This window comes from Heptranchias perlo, chromosome 2 (genome assembly GCF_035084215.1).
Source record: "Heptranchias perlo isolate sHepPer1 chromosome 2, sHepPer1.hap1, whole genome shotgun sequence".
NCBI classification, from domain to species: Eukaryota; Metazoa; Chordata; class Chondrichthyes; order Hexanchiformes; family Hexanchidae; genus Heptranchias; species Heptranchias perlo.
In genome coordinates, this window is record NC_090326.1 from 108,454,299 (window position 1) to 108,475,050 (window position 20,752).

The following is a 20,752-nucleotide window of genomic DNA, read 5'->3' on the forward strand; positions in this document are numbered from 1 at the left end:
GGTAGAGTACAAGAATAAAGAAATAATGATGAATTTGTACAAAACAGTGGTTAGGCCAATTAACTTGGCCCAGTTAATTTGGGCCAATTCCCTTTTTATCTCACTGAACTTTGCCCTTTTCCAATTCAGATCCCCTATCTTTGAATTTTCTTTATCCCTTTTCTGTGATTAGTTAACCTAACTATGCTAGGGAGTCTATTTCCCAATTGTTCTGCTACTCCCAAATCAGTTATTGGTCCCACTTCATTTCCCAGAACGGAATCAAGCAAAGCTTCTTTCATTGTTGGATTAGAAACATACTGATCTAGGAAGCAGTCCTGGATATATTCCAAACAATGTATTCCACTTTGACCACATGCATTACATTTCATAGTATCATAGCAGCTACACCACAGGAGGAGGCCATTCAGCCCATTGTGCCAGTGCCAGCTCTTTGAAAGAGCTATCCAAATAGTCCCATTCCTCTTCTCTTCTCTTCCCCCCTGTATTTTTTTTCCCTGCATGTATTTATCCAATTCCCTTTTGAAAGTTACTATTAAATCTGCTTCCATCACCTTTTCAGGCAGTGCATTTCAGATCGTTACAACTCGCTGCGTTAAAAAAAGTTTCCTCATGTCACCTCTTTTGCTGACCACCTTAAATCTGTGTCCTCTGGTTACCGACCCTTCTGCCATTGGAAACAGTTTCTCCTTATTTACTCTGTCAAAACCCTTCATGATTTTGAACACCTCTATCAAATCTCCCCTTAACCTTCTCTGTTCTAAGGAGAACAACCCTAGCTTCTCCAATCTCTCCATATAACTGAAGTCCCTCATCCCTGGTACCATTCCAGTAAATCATTTCTGCACCCTCTCTAAGGCCCTGACATCCTTCCTAAAGTGTGATGCCTAGAATTGACCACAATACTCCAGCTGAGGCCTAATCAGTGATTTATAAAGGTTTAGCATAACTTCCTTGCTTTTGTACTCTTATGCCCCATATGCTTTTTTTAAAAAAACAGCCTTCTCAACTTATCCTGCATCCCCTTTAAAATTGTACCATTTAGTTTATATTGCCTCTCCTCCTTCTTCCTACCAAAAGATTGTTTAACCTTTTCCCCTTCCCTCTAACCTGGCTGCAACAGTTCAGCTTGGGACAGAATCACTCAACATTCCCTACTGTTCTTGCATATCTCTCTGAATTATCTGCAGATCTCCCCATCTACCTCATCTCTACTGTTTGATGGCCTGTAATGAATTGTATAATTTTTCCTATTTCATGAATCTATCTATATGGATGCTGTCCTAACGCAACCCTCTAGGCTATCCTTACATGATAGATACCTTTTGAAATTAATGTACTGGGGCATTTTAGCAGCAATACTATCACGGTTTAGGATTCTGTGTCTATTCCCCCCCCCCCCCCCCCCCCCCAAGTATAGGACCCAGACATGAGCTGTCTTCAAATGTGTTTTGAGCAAAAGCTCATCCAAAAATGATTAACTATCGCAGTCTCACACTGAGTTAGACATCTATAGGCAGTCAAGAGGTGATTTAAATGCAGGATGGGCAGTTCTTTTGCCCCACAACAGTCAATTCATTAGTGATGTCTAACCTTTCAGGAAGACAACCAGCACCTTGGTACTGACTAACTGTTCTGAGCTTCATGAATAAGGGGAGAGGCTTTTTAAGAATCAAAGCCAACACCAGAAGTCAGAAAGCAGCAAAATAGCTGTGAAACAGCCAAAGCTGCAGAAAAGCTGTGAAGGGTGTCAAGAAAGGCTGCAAGAGAGTAAGAACATCCACAATGTCAAATAGACAGATAGCAGTAGATCTATATTTCTATGTTAAACAAGAATCCCCCCTCAAGTGGGCTAGTATACGCATGTTTTTATTTTGTAACAGTATGCAAACAGAAGTTGAACTAATTGTACCAACTGGCTTTCATACTCAGTGTTCTGTATATTTTGTCTACTGCAGAACAAAACAAATCTAGAGTTAATTTGGCTGCATTCATAGATATGCATATACATAGAAATATATAGAAGCTACAACACGGAAACAGGCCATTCAGCCCAACCAGTCCATGTTGGCATTTATTCTCTATGTGAGCAAATAGTTCTAATCACATCGACCCAACCTGCTTCCATATCCCTTCAACCGCCTCTGAAGTGTCTCTGCTCTTCAAAAGCACTGAGCCTACTTCCATTGAGTATAATTACTGCTGTTTTTTTTTAAAAACACCAAAATGCATCACCTCAAACTTACTAACATTAAATTCCATCTGCCACTTTTTAGCCCATTGCTCCATCTTATCAATACCCTTTGCACTTTTCTTTGGTCTTCTAAACAATTAACTGTACTACTTGTTTTTGTATCATCTGCAAATTACATAACCACTCCCTCCAGGCCTATATCTAAATCACTGATAGTGGTCCCAGATCAGATAACCGTACCCACTTACAACCATTCTGAAAAACTGCCCTTAACTCCTAATCAATAAAACAAAAAGCAAAATACTGCAGTTGCTGGAACTCAAATAGAAACAGAAAATGCTGGAAACATGCAGCATCTGGGGAGAGAAGATGGTAGGGTTAACGATTCAGGTCATATGATCCTTCATCAGAACCAGAGACCTGAAACGTTAACCTTACCTTCCTCTCTCCATGGGTGGTGTCTGGTCTGCTGAGTGTTTCTAGCATTTTCTGTTTTTATTTCTCAATTCCTGCTCTCCATTTTCTCTATTTTAATTAAACCAAATTTTAATCTAGTTTGCTATCCTCTCATGTAATTCTCACCCTTTAATCTGCTGTAGTAATCTCCTATGTGCTATCTCACATAGTCCTCCAATGCCTCTCCTCTGTTATCCAGCTGGGTGGGGCTGCCCTTGTCTGATTCCATTTCTATCTATTCAGTGGTAATGATGTGGAGATGCCGGCTGGGGTTGACAAATGTAAGGAATCTTACAACACCAGGTTATAGTCCAACTGTTTTATTTGAAAATCACAAGCTTTCGGAAGCTTTCTCCTTCGTCAGGTGAAGTGTGACTTCACCTGACGATGGAGAAAGCCTCCGAAAGCTTGTGATTTTCAAATAAAACAGTTGGACTATAACCTGGTGTTGTAAGATTCCTTACATTTATTCAGTGGTAGCTAGAGAATCACCTGCAATGGCTTCTCTTCCCACTCCCACACCGTTACCACTGGAGCCCGCAAGGATTTATACTTGGCCCCCTCCTATTTCTCATCTACATGCTTCCCCTCAGTGACATCATCTGAACACACTACATCAGGTTCCACACGAACACTGATGACACCCTGCTCTACCTCATCACCACCTCCACTACCTTTGCTTGTCCGAAATCCAGTATTAGAAGAGCAAAAATTTCCTCCAACTAAATATTGGAAAGACTGAAGCCATTGTTTTTAGTCTCACCACAAACTCAGTTCCCTAGCCACTGACCCCACCCCTCTCCTTGCCTACGGTCTGAGGCTGAACGAGACCGTTCGCAACCTTGGCATCCTACTTGACCCTGAGCTGAGCTTCTGACCCCATATCCTCTCCATCACAACATCGCCTTTCTCCGCCTCTGCCTTAGCTCATCTGCTGCTGAAACGCTCATCCACGTCTTTGTTAGCCCTAGACTCCACCAATCCAATGCTCTCCAGGCCAGCCTCCCACCTTCCACCCTCTGTAAACTCGAGCTCATCCAAAACTCTGTGGCCTGTATCCTAACTCGGACGTTTTACTACATTAAAGGTGTTATATAAATGCAAGTTGTTGTTATTGCTGTTACTTCGTCAACAGTTTTCCTAAAGTCCATATACACTACATCCACTATTTCCTCCATCTACCATGTCTGTTATCTCCTCAAAAGAATTCTATGAGGCTGGTCAAGCACGATCATCCCTTTTGAAATCCGTGCTAACTATTTCTAACTATTTTCTCTTTATCTAGAGATGTGGTAATTTCGGCCTTAATTAAACACTCTTTTAAAAAAAAAATTCTCTACCAAAGATATTAACCTAACTGGCCTGTAATTACCCAGATTAGCTCAGTCTCCCTTTTAAAAATTAGTACTACAATGGCCATTCTCTAATCTTCTGACACAAACATACTGATTTTGTACTTTTACAATCTCTTTTTTAAAAAAAAAACCACTGTTGTCCTTTAGTAACGTGTGCCAATTTCTCACTTTACTTCCTCTAGCTCACTTCTCATCTTTCTATAATCTGCCCTAATCCAATCTGTTTTTCTAGTTTTTGTAGACATTTTCCCCTTTCTACTTGGATCTTAAGCCTAATTATATTGTGTCACTACTCCCAAGGTGCTCACCCACATTTAGCTTATCTACTTGATCTATTTCATTCCTCATAACCAGATCCAGCAATGCCCCCGCCCTTGCTCGAGGAAGGCAGCCTGCTCACATTTTAGAAATTCCATTCCTTTTTCTCCATTTATTCGTTCTAAACACTCCCGGATCCTGCTACTGTTCGAGCAGAGACAGGGCAATAGGTGTCAAATTTCATAAAAAAGCAGGCCACTTAAGGAAGCAACCGACACCACTGAACCTGAGTATAGGCCTTTGGCAGACCCAAATTTGTGACAAACTCAAAAATAAAATCAGGGATTTTTATGGCAGATATTTATACATTTATAGCCCCTAAATTTTAGACTTTGTTTCTGCTTCTCATCAGCAACCACCCAAACTTTTAGGACACAATCGACATCACATGAAGATGCATGGACTGCCAAATATCTCAAAAACAATGACAGATGATGACACAAAAATTGTTCAGAACAACACATGCACACTTCTATGACCAATCAATTGTTGATTTCACTGTGCTCTGTAACACATCATCCCCTGAACTCCAATTTTGAAGTGCCACTGAAATGAACAGTGTTGGACCATCACCTGAACTCAATTGTATCATTCCACAACCAGACTATTAAAAGCACCCAAAAATAGTGTTTGGAAGAGTCTCATATTAACTCAGTGCCACTTATACTATACAAATAAAATACGCATCAGGGAGCATGGGTAAAAGCCATCATTATGGGATAACAGTTGCCACAAATATCATAAAATTCTGAAATACACAGCAAGCCCATCAGCATCAATAGGAGAAAAGATAAGTGTTGGACAGAGACCCTTCCTCAATACTAGTTCTTAAATTGTGACTACTTCATCCATAATCAAGTTTGAAGGCTGGCAGTTAAACTAGCTACAGTTAAAGAGAAAAAAAAATGTAGATCTTGATTAGGAAACTAACTTTTCCTCAATTTTGGTTTCCTGAATCTAATAATGTACCCCTGAAACTTTGATATGGGCAGTCTTAACTCTAAAAGTGCCCACTATACAAAAATTTGAACAAATCCAGACAATAAAAATTTACAAGTTGGAACAAATAAATTGTACTAGAATTAAGATATCAACAGACATATAAACAAACATATACAGGGTATTTGCCAGCTGAACTAGTACCAACTAGGAGTGTAATATCTGCTTTCAACATTGATGTGATAACTTAGCATTAAAATAGAGGTTTACAGAACCCCAATCCCAACTAACCGTCCCGTAAAGAAACCAAAGAGACCGAAGAAATGAGTACGACAGCTCTAATTAGAGGACAGTCTTCCAAAAATAAACTATAAGTTGTATTTAGGCAGTAGAGGTTGATACTACAGGACCTACCGCTGTGCAGTGATACAAAAGTAAAATACTGCGGATGCTGGAAATCTGAAATAAAAACAGAAAATGCTGGAAATACTCAGCAGGTCAGAACAGTTCTGACGAACGGTCATCGACCTGAAATATTAGCACTGTTTCTCTCTCCACAGATGCTGCCTGAACTGCTGAGTATTTCAAGCATTTGCTGTATAATGATCCCTGCTGAAATGCAGATGAAAGGACTGATTATGCTCAGCTGTGATGCTCTCTGCAGTCAAATAGTATGCTGACACACAGTCAGGGATCACACATGAATAGGATTTACTTGTGCAAGGTACCAGAGAGATAAATCAGAACTAGGGGTCTCATTGGAGTGGAGGATCCATTAAACCTGGCAGGGATAAAACTTTTATGTGGATTACAATGGCAAAACATAATAAAGCAATAGAAGGAAGTTCTTTATCAGTGTCATTAAAATCAGAGTTGGAGGAAATAAAGTGAGTGAAGAAAACATGTCAATGTCTTTAGGAGAGTTGGCAAATTCACAATCAAGATGGAAGTGGAATAGAAAACAACATTCACAGAAGTTACAAGAGAAACAACTTTAGCAAAGGACCAGAAGAAGCATTTGGGGGAACAGGAAGACAACACTTAATTGCGACTAGCAGCTCTAACAAAAAAATTAGCAGAGATAAATTTAGCTCAGAGTGCTTCAGACTGATTAAGGTATCAGATCTGATGGGTAGAAATGTTATAAGACAAAATAGCAGGCCCAACACAATCAAGATGCAGTATCAGATCTGTCAGAAAAGGAGAGCGAGGTATGAAATCTTCCATGTCAGGTAGAATATCAGTTACTACACTAGCACAAATAGAAGGATCAGGATTCTGAAAGTAGCAGCTGAGCCAAGGAAAAACAGCGAAGAATTCTCAAAGATTATTATAGTGCCAAACCAGATAGAACTGGTTTACAGGGTGTGAATTGATGCACAGCATTCTGCAAGAGGCAGATATGAGACAGTAGTCATCAGAAGAACCCAGAGAACTAGTGATATCAGTCACCGTGGTCTCCTGGAGCTTGCTTGATTCCCTACAAGGTTTGGAGAGAAATTTCACCAATATTTTCCTAAGTCGGCCTGAAGTTATTTTTAAAAAAATGTTTTCTCTCCCATGTGATTGGGTGACTGTGGTAGGATGGGGTGACTTTAATGCTGCTTACAAGCTGCCCAGGTCAGGGATGGGACCATGTTGACAGACCAGCTTGTCTTTTTTGGTCCTTTTCATATGTTCATAATTTTTTTCCCCCAAACTGAAGATTTTGTGCTCAGTAAGGTACAGGCCATCAGTGCTGGAAAATTGAATGCTTTCATGGTCGGTACACCCAGTGTCAGTATCAAGCACTCTCAAAGCAACAGCAGTGTTAAGTGAAGAGTAAAGCTTACCGAGCTCTGCCACAATCTTAGCAGACCATCTCTTATTGCACTAGGATGACTTTCATTTCCTATGGCAGCTATCCTTTATGGACAGAGGGAGATTACCAATTTCTAACAAACTGATGGTACGGTTAATTTAGTGCTGTGAGCCCATGCCCAAATGAAACTGGGTTGAATAAGCTTAATTTACATACAACTCAGTAGACAGAAGAGACCATCACTGATTCATTTAAATGAAAAATTAAGAAATGGAACATACAGGTTTTCTGCATGGAAAACAAACTGGGGCTTTGCAATTGCATTGCATTTTTTATACTGAACCAGACAAATCACACACATAATGTCCCAACGTAGTTAATGTGAGAATGTTTTAAAGCAAAGTTCTTCAAATTTCCTGAGGAATGGGGTACCGGCTGAGCCTATTTCCCTGGTCTGTGGAGAATTAAAAACTTCTGGTGACACCCATGGGTTGGTCAACACACTGAAGCTTTACTTCTGGTACCTGGGTACTAAGCCAGCCCATAATGAATGGATAAGTCTCATCTGTGATATTGGATGCAAGGACCCTTGAGGCAAGTTTGAACATTCTCATCCCAGATCCGAGTGGATATGGGCATGCAGGACAAATCTGACCCCAGTTTGAAACTAACAATTTCAGCCAGAAAAACCACAAGGACAGCCGATACCAAAAATTGAAAATGCCATGTTGACACAGTACGGTCTTCTAAGGTTAGGATTAAAGTATATGCAGAGCTCAATTCCCTCTATTCTGCTCTGACCTCTGCTATATTGTCATGATGCTGACACTGGGCGCCTGAAATGGAAAGTGTTCCATTTCCCAGCGCCAACAGAAATTTAATTTTTAATAAAATATTATAGACAAATATACATATCACATCAGATGCACACACATATCTCCTTCATCGCAAATCAATATTAAAAAATGTAATTGAAGTAAAAAAATTCCAATTTAATTCATTAACAGACTTGGAATAGATTCTCTTGAACAAAAATGACATTAGAGCATTTAAAACTATACTTAAGAGGGGAAAGTCAAAGTAGGGGGAGTTTCCTTCATTAAAAATACTCCCCCCATTGTATAGAAGAAATTTTTAGCCTCAAGAAAATTTTGACAAGACTTTCTTTAAATTATCAACTTTCTTACTAGATTGTAAACGAAGTCAGTTGTTTCTAGCCACTTCACTGATATCACTGACAGGGAGCAATTCTATGCAACCTCAAAGTAAACAGCGATGCCTATGACTGTAGACTGTTCTGAGCAGTCCTTTAAAGCCGTGGGACCATAGGAAACCCCCACTTGAAGGGGTATAAATTTCTCTGCCTGTAGTATGTTCCCTCCCCTCCTCCACCACCCCCCCCCAATTAAATGGTCTTAGAGAAACTCTCGTGTCAGTCCAAAGATGCACCCCCCACCATTTACTATGAAGCTGCTCTGAAACACATCCTGTCCCAGGGCACTTGCTATCAGTGATATCACCAGAGCAGTATAGTAGTGAGATCCCCAATTTGATGCAAGAAAGGTAACCTATTCAAATTTCTCCCGAAGCCACTATTTTCTACCATAAAATAAAATGGGGGAGTGCTTTGGAAAACTGCTCCTAGACTTTTTTCACTTTAAAAATAACCCACATATTGTTTTATTTGTAATGACTATGAAATGTAACCTGGGTTTAAAAAAAAAGTTCCTTTACTTCACTGGTAAGTTTTGTATTACACAAGTGGATTCTTGAACTCTACAAATCAAGATATTTTCAGTACACTACCTCAAGGCATTTTGCTGCCTACACTTGACCCCTTGGACAATAAGCAAACTTTAAGCTACAAACTATGAAGCCGACATCCAAGACGACGAACATGTAACAGGATACGTGTATAGTTCCATGTATCTTGATTTTGCCATGCTCTGTCTGGTGTAAACCTGTTGAATGCCAGCTCGAAGGTCATCCCATATCTGATCCAGGCCTATCTGCTTAAGCCCATGAGGGTTTTGGCTCTTGTTTGATGACATTTTCTGTTTCCTTATAGTTTTCTACAGCAAGGTTCACGGTCAATCAAGCTATTCCTCCATGAGATGTAGCAGTACAGACTCCTTTCAACTTTCTGCTGTTAACTGCCAATGAATTTTACTTCCTCCGAAATTGACCAGGCGGACTCTACCTCATCAAACCTGCAACAAAAACAACAGTTTCAAATAAGGAAATTATCTGTAAACCTTTTTATTGTTTTTAGGATTGTTACAAAAATACTTTTCCCATAACAAACAGCACTGCATTTTCAATTCTTTGGCAGACATTTTTTTTTAACACCAGCTCATAATAATTGTAATATTCTGTATTTAACAACCGAAATTCATAAAATTTTGTGATCCAAATTGATGCCAGCTAGCAACTAGTAAGTCAGATGTTTTAAAACATAAGTACCATAACTAACAAGTTAATCTTCAGTCTCAGTTTATAACGAAAGCTGTAGGCTTGCCAAGTCCATGCTGTCATATCAATCACTGATGCTATTTGATGACATCATACTAGGTCCCTGTGGTGCAAAGCAAAATACAGTAATACCACATTTTTTAATATTTAAAATACAATTTTGGACAGATTTATAGCTTTATTACAATTGGGAGGATATTTTAAAAAGAATTTCATAAAACGAAGAATGCGGCAGATTGGATTTTGCCTGGGTTCACAATTGGGGATTTGAAGCGTTGATTAGTTATACAATTATAGGCACAGAATTTGGTGGGAAAATGACGGCAAGTTAGAAGCGCACGCTGTTACTAGTGCGTAAAAAATCCAGCAATTTGTGGCAAGGAAGAGAATCGCCACAAGTTGATGAATGATTTGCACCGTTAGCCTCGCAAAAACCTCAACCTCCATCAACCTTCCCGGAGTTTCAAGAAATTGCTGCACTTGCGCTGCTAAAACGAATTAAACTCCCAACAGAAAATTGAGGCTGATATTTAATGGCGTAGGGATAAGATTTATGTTCCCGCAATGTCACTCATCCTCGGCGGCCCAGAAAGGAAACAACTGAAACTGTGGAGTCTCATTCCTGCAAGTAGTAAATTGTTTCTAGAGGTTTTTAAAATTTTAAATTTCTTATTTTTCCTGTGTCTCTTTTTTCCCCCTCTCAATCTAATCTCTTTCCCTCTCTTGATTTCTGTTTCTAATTTGACTCTAATTCAGCCTATTTCCTTCTCTGTCATTCTTCTGCTTCATTCTCTATCCTTAAATTTCATTGGTTAAGGAGATAGACCGTTGGTCCTGTCATTCATCAAGGTCCCAGATGTCCTGTTGACCTCACTGTGCTGTTATCAACTCGCACTTCCTGCAATTTGCGACGCAAAAAATTTGAGCTAAAGGGTGAGGGAAAAAAATCCAACTCAAGGATGCCCCACCCCAGCAAATTCTGACCCATAATCGCAAACATTTCACGTTATTCGGAAACAAGCACCCCTTGCGAGATCCAAGAGTCGTTCCATTCCAGTCACACAGCAGGGGGACTTAGCTAATCAGATGTTGGGGGGGGCCTCCTGCCTACGTAGCAAAGGGTGAGCTATCACTTACGTGGAGTAACTATGCCATCTCATCAATTTAAAGGAAGTAAATCCTCTCTCTCAGACACAGCATGGTGGGTGTTCTTGCAGCAGCCTTGAGGAGCTTTTTTTAAAAAAAAGGATGTCTCAGCCAGTTTCACTTTGGTAAACTCAGCTAAACATGGTAAGCCCCTTTTTGAAGAGCCAGTAACTTGCATCTTTATTGTTTTCCATAACCAAGAAACATAGCAAAATTGATTGTTCTCAAGATCAAAGCTATTTACTGTTCATTCATACACTTTCTATAAATAAACCAGTTGATGGTCTTGAAGCTGTGGCTCATCTCTGTAAAGTGCTATTTCAGTCTGCCTTCCATAAATAGAGTGCCATATTTCTGTAGCTAATATATGGAGTATGGGTTCTTTGTTACAATCACCAGGGCATGCTATCATTTAACTACATAATTGGCAGAAAAATGGGCAGACGGATCATAGTGGCAATCAACTCGAAAATATCTAGTGGAAAATCCCCAAAGACCATATCAAAGACACATCTGTATACCTCATTACAACTAGAAAACAGTCAGGGAGTTTCCACTGACTTTCGTTAGCTAAAATATGACGTACATAAATATTTACCTGGGAGTAATTAGGGGTTTCTTGAATGTTCAGTCACAGGTAGCTTTTTTATGCTGTGGGCCCTGTGATCAATATATTCATGTGGAGGATTTATTCTCATGCCAGTTAAAACAGAATTTCTTTCCTCCATATAAATGTCACAAATGCATCGACTTTCATTGTGTACTAAAACGCAGTGCACAGAGGGAACTCCCTGCACATTTAGCGCATACCAATATAAGCGAACGACAGCTAGGTTTTTCTATCATTCATAGACCAGGCAGAAAATTTAGCTGCTATTGTACGCTACAGATTAAAAAAGACTTCGACCAAATGGACATTCATCTGCTGGCATAGATTAAGAAATTTAATTCAATTTTTAGTGCAGGTACGTTATACAACAGTTTATAATTTGCAACGTGACAGATCCACCATGCAACAGTTGGTTCAACTGGCATATTCCACCAGCAAGATTTAACAGTTTTCGCCCTACAGTGGAATTTGTAAATGCACATTGTATTGCTAAAGATAGTTTTAATGCCAGACTTTCATTTTCTATATGGTAATAAGTTGGCCTAAAATTACCAACATTCTGATATTTTACTGACTTCTACTCGTGCTATCAATTCCAGATCCAATATTTTTCATTACTAACGTGTAAAAAAGTAATTTAATAGATCATTTCCTAATCTTCTATTCTTTAAAGGGTTTCTCTGATCTTTAACCATTTACTACTTACACAGTTGATAAGTTTGGATCCTTTCTATTGGCATCTCCCAGATACTGGCCCCACCAATGCTCTTGAATCTCCCTCCTTGGTCCTCCAGGATCCTAGTACCCACCTCCCAAGGAATCCCCTCCCTCCAGCCTAGAGTTCACCTCACAGTGCACACAAACCCCGAGATCACTCTTCCTAGGATCCAAATGCTCCCAGATCCTGGTATCTTCCAATGATCTCAGATCCCGGGACCTTTCCTACTGCTTTCAGAACCCCTCTCCACAGTTCTCCTAGATTCTCCCCCCTCCCCTGCTCCCAAACCTTAGAACCCCTCAAATTAATGGTAGATCCTGAAACGTCATCCAGTACTTACAGATCCCCTTCCCAGTGGTCCCAGAACTGCCCCAATGCTGATATATCCCTAATTTTTTTTAAATTCGTTCACAGGATGTGGGCGTCGCTGGCGAGGCCAGCATTTATTGCCCATCCCTAATTGCCCTCGAGAAGGTGGTGGTGAGCCGCCTTCTTGAACCGCTGCAGTCCGTGTGGTGACGGTTCTCCCACAGTGCTGTTCGGAAGGGAGTTCCAGGATTTTTAATTATACTACTTGTCATAACATGTATGCATTTACCTGAATGGGATGTGCTGGGGAAACAAATGTAGCATTGGACACCCGTTTTAATGTGTCAGATAATCACACTGTTCCAAGATCTTGCGGGAAACATACACAGAAACATTTCATCTGCTCATTTTGCTTGGTCACCTCAGCTCCACTAACAGTTCCTAAGACAAGGTAATGCTGGTTGGGAAGTTTCTTAGAACCTTGTAAAGCATTTTATGCTACCCCACTGAGGTCGGAGATATCCTCCTTGGAGTTATATTTTATATTCTTCCTTTTCAAATATTTGTCCAATTCTCTTTTAAACAATGTTATAGTTTCTACCTAAGTAGCCACTTGTGGTAAAGCATTCCATGTTTCACTAACAGTTTGTGAAAAAATTCTTCTGTCTTTCCTCTTCATCCTTCTACTGACACTTCTCAGTGTATGCCTGTTACGAATAAATCAAGCAGTAGAAACGTTAACTATCCTCTCAAATCTTTTCATAAACTTTTATTAGTTCTCCTCTAAAAGGGCTCTGTTCCAATGAAAATGCCCCAACTTTACCAACCTCACTTCATAAATATAGTCTCTCATTCCTGGCATCATTCTAGTGACTGTACCTTTCCATGTTTTCCATATCCTTCCTATAAAGTGGTGTCTAAAACTGCACACACTGCTGCAATTATTGCCTAATCAATGTCTTGTACAAATTCTATATCACTTCCTATTCAATGTCCCTATTAGGAAACTCAGATTCCTGTTTTCCATTTTTATAAACATTTTTAACAACAAAAGAATAGTCAGGTATAAAAGACATGTGGAAATGTGTTACAGGCTGGAAAGTAATCTCAGCTAAGGAATCTTAGATTCCATTTTGGTTTGTATTACGTACATCATTGGGATAATTTTACGAATGTGTACTCGAAATGTGCAGCCTCACCCGTCAGGAGTACATATTAGGAAATCATGGCGAGCTCCCCAAATGACAGAAAAATCATGGGCTGCATGCCTGCAATATCAAAATATGAACTCCAGATGGGCGAGGCTCCACATTGGGAATGAACACTCGTGAAATACACACAAAACATGGACTTTTTCATCTGGCCCTCCTCTGGCAATTCTGCACTTTTACAACCCTAGTCACAATCACTATTTGGCCTATAATACTTGCATCACAAAGGCATAGTTATACTTGTCACATCACTATAGTAGTGACTAATCCTAGAGACTCGATTGAGATCAAATTCAAACTGTACACATTATTGCCTTAGATCATGTAATAAAATGTCACAACACAATCAGATGACTTCTTAAAATCATCTGAACTACACTCTTGGACATTAATACATCAAACTTATTGACGCTGTCTAAGCCTTTTGTAGTGCATCAGATGGCATTTTGTCTGGTAATTTTCTTCATATTTCATAATGATGTCACAATTAGAAAGTCAGAGCACTGTAAAAGTTTCACAGTAACGTCACAAAAACCAACCCGCGCATAAGTTCTTCCCATTTAAGATTTATTTTAAATTACCTACCCAAGACATGGGGTAACGATGAGATATTATCAATTCACTCAGTTCATTGCTGGTCATTTATCAGGTCACTTGTATCACATGGCTCATGTATATATCCTCTGTTACACGGATAATAATTGGAATGAGGCATGTTACAATCTGAGTTAGGATTTATGAACTATGAATTGTATGCCAAAACATACCTACCAAGACTTTACTACCTGGGGTTGAAGATTATGTAACATGATGTGACAAGAACAGTGGGAGAGCCTTTATGATGCAAGTAATTATGTGAAAGAAAGAAAAATGCTGTAAAATACTCAATCTTGTGATACAGAGCCAATGGGCCACAATCAAGACAGTAACAGAAAATATAAATCCAGACAGTAAAGCACAAAAAAAATTACTGTACACATCAGGAAAATACAGGGAGAAATTGATGTTGACAACGTTGGAACTGACTTACAATAGTTACTGAGTCCAACAGTGTATAAGGCCTACATAAACATCATCAGGAGAGATAAGTGTCACTACCAAGCTAGCTTCAGAAATAACTATACTCCATTTATAGTAACAAATGGGAACAGAATTAATGAATCAATCATTCAGTTCCCATTTGTCATCATAAAGGTTACAATCGTCTATGATCAGACCTTTCGGAAACCCAATCCAAAAGTCTGGATTCTCAGGCTGAGCTTTCCCACCCACTAGGAACAGTGGTTGCACCAAAATATAACTGACAAAAAACAAGGCTGCCTACAGCCTGCCCAACACACCCCCAATACTCTCTCCCCATAATTGTGGTGCACCAGTTAGTCACAGTAACGAACAACAACTTGCATTTATATAGCGCCGTTAACATAGGAAAATGTCCCAAAGCACTTTACAGGAGCATAACGAAACAAAAATTGACATCGAGCCAAAGGAGACGACATTAGGACAGGTGATTAAAAGCTTGGTCAGAGGCAGGTTTTTAAGGAGGGTCTTAAAGGAGGAGAGCGATAGATAGAGAGACAGAGGTTCAGGGAAGGAATTCCAGAGCTCAGGGCCTAGACAGCTGATGGCATGCCTGACAATGGTGGGGCAAAGGGAGTGGGGGATGCAAAAAGGTCCAGGATTGGAGGAACGCAGAGTTCTTGAAGGGTAGTTGGGCTGGAGGAGGTTATAGAGATAGAGAGGGACGATGCAGTGAAGGGATTTGATTAAGGCCATTTCAGTGCTGTGGCAGTGGCAGAAATCTGATTTCAGAGGTTGAAACATGGAGTTGCAGGAAAGATGGACACAGATTTCGGAGGCGACAACACATTCAAAGATTTTGGAGCGGAAAGGGAGGTTGGAGATGGGGCGACAGTTTGCAAGGACAGGCACCGGCTGGAAAACATGACTACCGTTAGCTCACCAGTTTTGCTTTTTCCTTCTCTAGTTTCTCTCCTATCTCCCCTCATGCCCTGTCCGCGCTCATCTTGTCCATGAGACCCACTTCCTGCCCTCTCAACCCTATTCCCACTAAGCTGCTGAGCACACTTCAAAGTCCTCCCGAACATTGAACACACATATGTATGCCATGTGCATATATATTGATTTGCCTGCTTTTTCAGAATTCAGCCTCAAACTTCATAGCGTACCAGAGAAGCACTGTACTTAAATGCAAACTAAACTGCACCGCCAATATGGGAAGGAGTAGGAGCTAACTGACCAGTGAGCTAACAGTAGCTACGTTTTCCAGCCAATAGCTTCAGTCTCCTATTCGCAAACCTGCCTTCTACTATAATAGTATAGGGTGAAACCCTCATATAGTACAGAATCTCTACATAATGAGTCAACTACTACAGCCAATTGTGTCCATTAAATCACTTTCTTCAGGCTGTGTGCCTCAATAATGTCTTCAAACCAATTGCCACAATGACATTCTTTGACACTCAGTCTACAAAACAACCCTTATGAATTGTATAAAAAGCAAAATACTGCAGATGCTGGAAATCTGAAATAAAATTGAAAATGCTGGAAATACTCAGCAAGTAAGACAGCATCTGTGGAAAAAGAAGCCAGAGTTAACGTTTCAGGTCAAAGACCTGTCAGCAGACATTGAAGAATGACACACTATTACACCATAGTTGGCACAAACAAATTCTGCACTTTCAGATGTTTACTAATGAAATGTTAACTCTATTTCTTACTCCACAGATGCTGCCTGACTTGCTGAGTATTTCCAGCATTTTCTGTTTTTATCTCATGAATTATGTAGTTCGCCATAATTCGTTGCCACAGTGCAACTTTAAAAAGAACACAGAAATCTAGTATGGCAAATCTCTTAGAAGGTTAATTGTGGGATGGGGAATGAGGGAATCATACAATCTAAAATCATTCAGAACATTATCTAAATACTTTTGCATTACTATGTTTCTCAAAACAAACCAAGAAACTGACATATTTTCTGCTTCATTTGATATTCCACGATGTGGTTATTTAACTTATTCCTATACCACATCCTGTTATCATGGAAGATCACACTGTTTTCACAAGAGAGGCCATGATGTTATGGTACATTTCATAGTGTATTACTAACTGCTGACCTGCCCAATTCTTCAACTGAGGTTACTCAGCTTTTATATATAAACCTTTAAAGTAACCAGACACTGAAGAATGACACACTATTACACCACAGTTGGCACAAACAAATTCTGCACTTTCAGATGTTTACTAATGAAACCTATAGATAGTTTCATAGTAGTAGTAGTAGTGGTGGTAATAGTATGATGCAGCACAGGAGGCAGCCATTCGGTCTGTCGTGCCTGTGCCGGCTCTTTGAAAGAGCTATCTGTTTAATCCCACTCCCCTGCTCTTTCCCCTTGTAAATTTTTTCCCTTCAAGTATTTATCCAATTCCCTTCTGAAAATTATTAAATCTGCTTCCTCCACCCTTTCAGGCAGTGCTTTCCAGATCATAACTCACTACGTAAAAAAATGTTACCTCATTTCGCCCCTGGCTCATTTGCCAATCACCTTAAATCTGTGACCGCTGGTTACCGACCCATCAGCCACTGGAATCAGTTTCTGCTTATTTACTCTCTCAAAATCGTTCATGATTATGAACACCTCAATCAAATCTCCTCTTAACCTTCTCTGCTCTAGAGAGCAACCCCAGCTTCTCCAGTCTCATCACATAACTGAATTCCCTCATCCCTGGTGCCATGCCAGTAAATAACATTCTGCACCCTTTTGAAGGTCTTTACATCCTTCCTAAAGTGCGGTGCCCAGAATTGAACACAATAATCCAGCTGAGGCCTAACCAGTGCTTTATAAAGGTTTGATGTGGAGATGCCGGTGATGGACTGGGGTTGACAATTGTAAACAATTTTACAACACCAAGTTATAGTCCAGCAATTTTATTTTAAAATCACAAGCTTTCGGAGGCTTCCTCCTTCCTCAGGTGAACGTTTGTTGGAAAACGTTCACCTGTTTTTTTCCAACAAACGTTCACCTGAGGAAGGAGGAAGCCTCCGAAAGCTTGTGAATTTAAAATAAAATTGCTGGACTATAACTTGGTGTTGTAAAATTGTTTACAATTATAAAGGTTTAGCAAAGTTTCCTTGCATTGGTATTCTATACCTCTATTGATAAAGCCCAGGATCCCATATGCTTTTTGAAAACAGCTTTCTCAACCTGTCACCTTCAAAGATTTGTGTACGTACACCCCCAGGTCTCTCTGTTCCTTTAAAATTGTACCACTTTGTTTATATTGCCTCTCCTCATTCTTACTACCAAAATGTATCACTTCACACTTCTCTGCATTAAAGTTCATCTAACACGTGTCTGCCCATTTCACCAGTCTGTCTATGTCCTCCTAAAGTCTGTTACTACAATTCCAAGTTTTGTGTCCTTTGCAAACTTTGATATTATACCCTGTATACCCAAGTCCAGGTCATTAATATATACCAAAAAGATCAGTGGTCCCAATACTGACCTCTGAGGAAAACCACTGTATACTTTCCTCCAGTCTGCAAAACAACCGTTCACCATTACTCTCAGCCCCTTAGTCAATTTTGTATCCATGCTGCCACTGTCCCTTTAATCCCATGAGCTTTAATTTTGCTAACAAGTCTATTATCTGGGACGTTATCAAATGCCTTTTGAAAGTCCATATACACATCAACCGCACTACCCTCATCAACCCTCTCTGTTACTTCATTAAAGAACTCAATCAAGTTAGTCAAACACTATTTTCCTTTAACAAATCAGTGCTGACTTTCATTTATTAACCCATACTTTTCCAAGTGCCAATTAATTTTGTCCCGGATTAGCGTCTCAAAGTTTCCCCACCGCCGACGTTAAACTGACTGGCCTGTAATTGCCGGGTTTATCCCTCACCCCTTTTTCGAACAGGGGTGTAACATTTGCAATCCTCCAGTCCACTGGTACCGCCCCCATATCTAAGGAGGATTGGAAGGTTGTGCCCAGATTCTCCACTATTTCTACCCTAACTTCACTCAGTAACCTAAGATGCATCCCATCTGGACCGAATGACTTTTCTACTTTGAGTACTGCCAACCTTTTATGTACCTCCTCTTTATCTATTTTTATGCTATTCAATATCACTACTAACTCCTCCTTTACTGCTACATTGGCAGCATCCCCTTCCTCTAGTGAAGGCTGATGTGAAGTATTCATTTAGTACCTCAGCCATTCCCTCTGCCTCCACAAGATGATCTTTTTTTGTCCCAAATCAGCCTCACCCTTCCTCTGACTACCCTTTTACTATTTATATGTTTATAAAAGATTTTATGTTAGCCGCTACTCTATTCTCATATTCTCTCATTCCCTTTTTTAGATCTCCTCTGTATTTTTCTGTATTCAGCCTGGTTCTCTACTGTATTATGATCTTTCCATTTGACATAAGTTTCCTTTTTCTGTTTCATTTTAATCTCTATATCTGTAGTCATCCAGGAAGCTCGAGCTTTGGATGCCCTTCCTTTCCCCACCTCAGTGGAATGTGTCCACTCTGTATCCAAACCATCACCTCCTTGAAGGCCTCCCATTGTTCAATTACTATTTTGCCTACCAAATTAGGATTCCAATCCACCTGGGCAAGATCCCTTTTTAACTCACTGAAATTAACCCTCCGCTAGTTAAGTATTTTTACACTTGATTGTTCCTTTTCCTTAACTATTCGAAACCTAATGATATCATGATCATTGTTCCACAAATGCTCCCCCATTGAAACATGCTCCACTTACCCCACTTCATTCCCCAGAACTAGATCCAGCACTGCTTCCTTCCTCACTGGGCTGGAAACACAATGATCAAGAAAGTTCTCTTGTACACGTCTCAGGAATTCCTCCCCCTCTTTGCCCTTTACGTTTTTACTATCCCAGTTTATATTGGGATACTTGAAGTTCCCCATTATCATTACCCTTATAGTTCTTGCATTTTTCTGTAATTTGTTCCTCTATCTCAGTCCCACTATTTGGTGGTATACTATAAAGGTTAATTAGCAATCTTATAGTTACGGATCCTCTGGGGGAGAGTGGTCAAATCATGATAGAATTTCATAGAGTTTGACAGTGATGTAGTTAAGTCCAAAACTAGGGTCTTAAATTTAAACAAAGCCAATTACGTAGGTTTGAGGAGCAAGTTGGCTAAAGTAGACTGGGAAATTAGATTAAAAGATATGACGGTAGATGAGCAATGGCAAACATTTAAAGAAATAATTCATAATTCTCAATGAATATACATTCCCTTGAGGAATAAAAACTCCACGGGAAAAGTGATCCAACCATGGCTAACTAGAGAGAGGTTAACGATAGTGTTAGATTAAAAGAAGAGGCTTACAATGATGCCAAAAAGTGTAGTAAGCCTGAGGATTGAGACCAGGAATGACCAAGAAATTGATAAAGAGGGAGAAAACTGAATGAGAGTAAACTAGCAAGAAATATAAAAACAGATTGTAAGAGCTTCTACTAGTATGTAAAAAGGAAAAAAAAACTAAGTAAACGTGGGTTCCTTAGAGGCAGAAAAGGAGAAGTTATAACGGGGAATAAAGAAATGGCAGAGACATTAAACAAATATTTTGTATCTGTCTTCACAGTAGAAGACACAAAAAACATACTGGAAATAGTGGAGAACCAGGGGTCTAATGAGAGTGAGGAACTTAAAGTAATTAATATAATTGAAGAAAAAGTAATGGAGAAATTAACGGGACTAAAAGTTGACAAATCCGCTGGACCTGATAGCCTACACTCTAAGGTTTTAAAAGAGGTGGCTGCAGAGATAGTGGATGCATTGCTTTTGATCTTCCAGAATTCCCTAGGTTCTAGAATGGTCCCTGTGGATTGGAAGGTAGCAAATGTAACCCCGCTATTCAAGAAAGGAAGGAGAGAGAAAACAGGGAACTCTTGGAGAGTTAGCCTGACATCAATAGAAGGGAAAATGCTAGAATCTATTATTAAGGACGCAGTAATAGGGCACTTAGAAAATCATAATATGATTAGGCAGAGTCAACACGGTTTTATGAAAGGGAAATCATGTTTAATAAATCTATTCAAATTTTTTGAGGGTGTAACTAGCAGGATAAATAAGGGGGAACCAGTGGATATAGTATCTTTGGATTTTCAAAAGGCATTCGATAAGGTGCCACGCAAGAGGTTGTTACACAAGATTAGC

General features: G+C 39.7%; 1 protein-coding gene across 2 annotated transcripts in view; it reads right to left on the reverse strand.

Annotated features, from left to right (window-relative positions):
- Window positions 1-20,752, reverse strand: part of cul1b (cullin 1b) — a 90,886-nt gene that overhangs the window by 58,680 nt on the left and 11,454 nt on the right. Inside the window, exons 1-2 of one of the 2 annotated variants that reach the window (XM_068005666.1) lie at window positions 9,527-9,638; window positions 8,975-9,273 (exon numbers count right to left, since the gene is read on the reverse strand). In XM_068005666.1, coding sequence (XP_067861767.1) covers window positions 8,975-9,114 — 140 coding nt within the window. In that variant the 5' untranslated portion in view covers window positions 9,115-9,273; window positions 9,527-9,638. Of the gene's footprint in view, window positions 1-8,974; window positions 9,274-9,526; window positions 9,639-20,752 lie in introns of those variants that run through there. The other variant, XM_068005657.1, reaches the window with a different exon arrangement.